This window comes from Lepidothrix coronata, unplaced genomic scaffold (assembly GCF_001604755.1).
Source record: "Lepidothrix coronata isolate B3197 unplaced genomic scaffold, Lepidothrix_coronata-1.0 Scaffold5, whole genome shotgun sequence".
NCBI classification, from domain to species: Eukaryota; Metazoa; Chordata; class Aves; order Passeriformes; family Pipridae; genus Lepidothrix; species Lepidothrix coronata.
Window position 1 is genome coordinate 12,241,543 of NW_016690185.1, and position 5,016 is coordinate 12,246,558.

General features: G+C 40.9%; 2 protein-coding genes across 4 annotated transcripts in view; both read right to left on the reverse strand.

Annotated features, from left to right (window-relative positions):
- The window catches only part of LOC108504764 (vascular non-inflammatory molecule 2-like), a 20,239-nt gene extending 17,829 nt beyond the window's left edge, over window positions 1–2,410 (reverse strand). The window contains exons 1-2 of one of the 2 annotated variants that reach the window (XM_017830177.1): window positions 2,317–2,410; window positions 657–666 (exon numbers count right to left, since the gene is read on the reverse strand). The gene's annotated coding sequence lies outside the window, so the exon portion shown is untranslated. Of the gene's footprint in view, window positions 1–646; window positions 667–2,316 lie in introns of both variants that reach the window. The other variant, XM_017830167.1, reaches the window with a different exon arrangement.
- The window catches only part of LOC108504753 (pantetheinase-like), an 11,531-nt gene extending 9,103 nt beyond the window's left edge, over window positions 1–2,428 (reverse strand). Inside the window, exons 1-3 of one of the 2 annotated variants that reach the window (XM_017830154.1) lie at window positions 2,317–2,428; window positions 425–666; window positions 190–320 (exon numbers count right to left, since the gene is read on the reverse strand). In XM_017830154.1, coding sequence (XP_017685643.1) covers window positions 190–320; window positions 425–637 — 344 coding nt within the window. In that variant the 5' untranslated portion in view covers window positions 638–666; window positions 2,317–2,428. Of the gene's footprint in view, window positions 1–189; window positions 321–424; window positions 739–2,316 lie in introns of those variants that run through there. The other variant, XM_017830147.1, reaches the window with a different exon arrangement.
- Between the last annotated feature and the right edge of the window lie 2,588 nt (window positions 2,429–5,016).

Sequence of the window (5,016 nt, forward strand, 5' to 3'; positions counted from 1 at the left end):
TTTTAATGTTTCCCTCACCAATTAGTCATGGACACGCTATATATTTTATCATGTAACTTACCTTCAAACTCAAATTTAATTGAAACTTATGTCAAAAGCAGTAGCAGTTCCTATGCATTTAGTGGGAGCTGCTCATGACTCCATGAGATACTAGTTTGAAACCACATAAATCACTGCAGAAGGAATCACCTTGAGGGGTCAGTGCAGGGAATCCAGTTCACCACTGGAGCAGGGATATCCTCCAGGTACGGGTAGATGGATTCTCTTGTGAATTGCCAGCCATAGATGCCATCTTCAGGAGTCACAATGATGTGGGCACCCTGTCACAACAAGCTCTGTTAGAAGTTCACCCATCAACATATAACCAGGGGGGTCAGACAGAGCAGAAAACACTAATTAACAACCCTCATGATACATCTGGTACCTGCTGGGCGGCTTCCTTTATGGCCCCTTCCAAGACATCCATGTTTTTGTTCATCAGGGCCAAAGCATCATCGGGAGAAACAGGCTTGTCAGTGGGATCTGGCAGGATGACTGCGTGCTCGTAGACGGCTGCAATGAAGGTGTCGGAGGCAAGGGCCTGAAGGACTGTGAGTGCAAATACCCCAGCATGCAGGAGAGGCTGGGAAGGGAGCATGGTTGGTGCCTTGCAGCTCCTGGAGTACTCTAAGTCATGGAAAACAGTGCAAAAGGAAGATGCATAGAAAAGAAAAGAGGGACAAAGTTCAACTTTGAAAGAGGGAGGAACTGCTGGTCTGTTAAAACATTATCTTGGAACCAAGCATGACATACGGGAAGGTATAACAGCACACACTAAGGATTTTGCAACTGAACATAACTAAAATACTGGATAATGCCAAGACTAATTGTGCCAATAAAAAAGTAAGTAATTAAAAACATGTCTAGAACTAACAGTCCAATTTTTTTTGTATACTTTTCTCTGTCACTGATTCAATAGACTTTTGCTATCTCTGTTGGTTCACTCTTCACCCAGGTGAAAGGTGGATGTGTCACCCATGGAGCTAGTGTTCTGTGAAGTCTGAGTGGCAAAACTGAGGGTCTTAAAAACTGCTTTATGCTAGTATCTTCATATTCCTCAATTCCTATGTTGTGTTAGTATGTGCAGTGAGTTTCTTTAGACCAAAGTAATTTCATTAGCATCTCACTGTACTTGATGTCATATAATTCAAATGCCAGCAACAGAACTGTTCCTTGAGTTCATCCAAGTTTCTCTTCCAGTCACTTTAGCTGTACATCACTTTCCAACATCATTCCATCAGAAAATACAAATCTGGAGGGAATGTTTTCCTCTGAAATCAGGCAGGTAAGTAACTCATTGCCTGGCTCTCACTAACCTGAAGCAGAAGAGCAGTAGGCATGCCTGCTCCTCTGCACACCTTTCTTGTCCCCAGGAACATGCTGTGTATTGAGAGGCCTTCACTTTTAATCTTCAACTCAGTTCAAATGCATTTGTTGCTATGACATTTTCAATTTTTTGTCTTTCTAGTAGTTGCAGTATTCTCACTTGAGAAAGGCTGTCTGAACAGTGGAAAGCAGAATAGGCTGTCTGCTTTCAGGTACAACAGACTGCCACTGTAGAGCTGGCTCAGAAATTACAGACTTGGGGATGAATGTAGATACCACAAAGTTCTCTGCAACAGTATTGCTGACTGAGGATTTCAACCATTGGGAACATTGATTTCTATTTGGTAACATTCACCTCTAAGTACTTCTCCACACATTACTAGATACAGAATGCTCATTCAGGAGCCTTAAATATGAGCCTTTTAAAGATTGCAATAGAGATTTCGGTGATACTTGAACTAATGTAGCTTGGAAGCCTTCCCCTCCTCTCCGCCCCATTTTTCTTACCAAATCAAATATGTGTTGAATCATATTAACCACAATTAGACACCAGCCTAAAGGAGGAAGTAGAGAGGACGTCAGCCTGAAAAGTGACTGACCTGGCAGGGCTAAACAGAAAAATTTACTGCCCTGCAAAGTTCAAGTCACACTGCCGGGACAAGGGGGTTTCCGTAGTACAGTGGGGCGGAGGCATCCCTGTTTGCCTCCATCTGCCTACTGCCTGCAGGGCTGGGAGCTCATCCAGGAACAAGGAACTAACACAAGTTAACAAACAAACACACTGAATAAACTTAACAAAACTGCAGTAGTCTAGGCTATACGTTGCTGTGGACAACGTAAGGGGAAACTTATCTAGAGGTCTGTCTGCTTTCCACACCTCTATCCTCCCAATCCACTCTTCCTGTACCGTACCCGCCCCCATCTCTGCTACTGCCTGATGATGACGGTTACCTGAGAACTTCTGTGAAACAGGAGGCAATTTGGTGCTAAATCGGCTTAGCTATACAGGGAGTCTGTCTTCAGACTGGTCCTGCTTCTTTTCTTGTGCTAAGACAGAGTGTGTGGAAGACTACTGTGCATTCGAAGGGTTAATCTTGCTGTGGAGAAGCCTGTGTGAAACGTCAGACCTGCAACCATGCAATCACTACACAGCAGTGAGTACATGTGGGCAGGGATGAGGAAATCAGAAGCAGTTTATTTTTTGCAACAGCACAAAGTCATTTTACTTAGCTGTAACAGGACACCATATCCTAGGGCACAGATATAAACTTAAAGATACAGTACTTGCTTTCCACAAACAAGTAGAGTACATTATTTCTACTATATGAATTGTAGAGGATTCTAATTTGATACTTTTACAGACAAAAATCTTGTTTTTAAAACATTCATTTTGTTAAAAAAACAATGTATCTTGCACCCTGGAAGTCTGGTTTTTTTATTGTGTTGGTCAGAATAAATGTAAACAATGTTTTTCATTCCAAACAAACCTGCAGAACAAACAACAGAATTAGCCACACATAGAAACCTTAGCAGCACCACACAAAGTAATCCAGTCCACTTGCCTAAAAAGTAGTCTTCAGGGCCTGCACCCTCACACATGCCAGTGAATTCCATCTGTTCAAGCTGTTCACTGCCCCTTACCAACACCTGCTGGCACAGTCTTGACTCTCTCTCACACCAGCATGAGCAACCATTTAATAGGAGCACAGATATACTCTTGAAAAATTGCTCATTTTGAGAATTTTTGAAACACACCCACTTGCCTGCTTGGAAAAGGTTATCAACAAGTTTTGTGGAAAGGAAATTTTCCACACCCTAAAAATGTGGCCAAGAAAGATCCAAAGTAGACTCCTCTAGTTGTGAGTTAGGGTACGGTGTGATAACACATTACATCGTGTGCTGACTTGAATAATTGTTTTTTGAATCAATGGTGATTGGAGGCTTGTTTTCTTTTTCAAATTAAATGAGAACCTTTAGATGTTCTGGTTTAGAACATTGCATGTCCAGAGATGGGGCAGAACAGTATTGTAGAAATGGCTTCTGTTACCCCATCAAAAATTTCAAATAATTAAAAACTGGTTTTTGTTGGGCCACAACCCACTCTTATGTGCCTAAATCCTACACCATTAAAGTCAGAGGAATTTATTTTCTATTGTCCCCAGTGCCTATCTCAAGCCCATGACAACCAAAGCGACTACACAAAAACACAAACACAACCGTCCAGCAGAGCAATTTATTTTTGCTGCAAAATCAAGTCAATAAATCAATGTGCAACGACTATACTGTTAGATAAGGGAACTTTAGAAATAGAATGCCATTATAATGATGAGTATTAGTATTATTTAACATTAATTAACATCATGATTAATTAGCATTACAGAAAAAGGAGATTAAATATTTAAGGATCTGTAGTGAAATCATGGTGAAACTTGCTGTGTGTGTGGAGGGTCCTTATCATACCACCTCCCAAAGAGTGTTACACTCAAAACTGGCTTAGATGTAGTAGTCCAACTTATCAGACATCCATCAGATAGCACTTAGTTATGGAAAAGTAAAATAAGCAGGAACATCATCACAGCAGTACTACTGCATGGTAAACACAAAAAAAAAATTTAATAATGTCGATCTAGGTGAGAGAGTTCCAATCTCAAATGGAGCTACCATGAAGTTTGAAAAAAACTACACTTTGTCTTGAGGGAGATCTTGTTCTAGGGGACTTGGGGGGACAGGGAAGAAGGGAATTGGCAAGATGGACCCTCTGTATGAATACAACCAGGAAAATCAGACAGAAATAAAACTACCTTGAACTCAAGGCAGTTAATGAAACAGAGGACACTGATAACTACAAGTAGCTTTTTGACCATTTGTGTTACAAGTCTGACATATCACGAGGGTGCCCCATTACCTCGAACTCCCCAGGGGCCAGCTGCACCCCACTGTACCGCTCTTCTGGAAAGATGTAGTGGGTGCCAAATGTGCCGCTGAGGGAGAACACCTCAAATTTGGCCTGAGCTGTCTCCACTAGCTGCCCACATGTGTCCAGGTTTGTGCTCTTGCACTTGAGCAGTGCGTATATCTGCAGTGAGGAGGATACAGGAAAGCAAAATAACATTAAGCTTTCAACAATCAAGAGCTGGATCTGACAGCAAGAAAAGCTGTTATGAGAAAAAAATGATCCAACATATCTGCTCATTTATTTAGGCCAAGAATATCCAAGGATGGCACTTGAAACTTTGTAAAAAGACAGTTCTTTGCCAACACTGCAGCAAAGCCTTGTGTCTGCATTTGCACGTGTTTATAAGTGTGTGCATTAATGCATAATATGTATGCATTTAGTCACAGATGTGACCTAGAGGAGTTACTGAGTTTCCAAAAAAAACTGAAGCCATACTCTATATATTCTCTATATATTTTTATATATATAGAAAAGATATATAGCATGCTAAAAAAAGCTTAACAGAAAAATTTTAAAGAATCAATACACTGGCAATGTAAATACAAATGTTATATCCGTATTTAGCTTCTTAATTCTTTTAAATAACCACATGGTAGAGAATCACATCAGCACAATGGTACAAACTACTAAGCGGAAAGAGTGACAAGAGCACCCCTATGAAGACGGGCAGAACTCTACAGTCTTCTCTCCCTTTT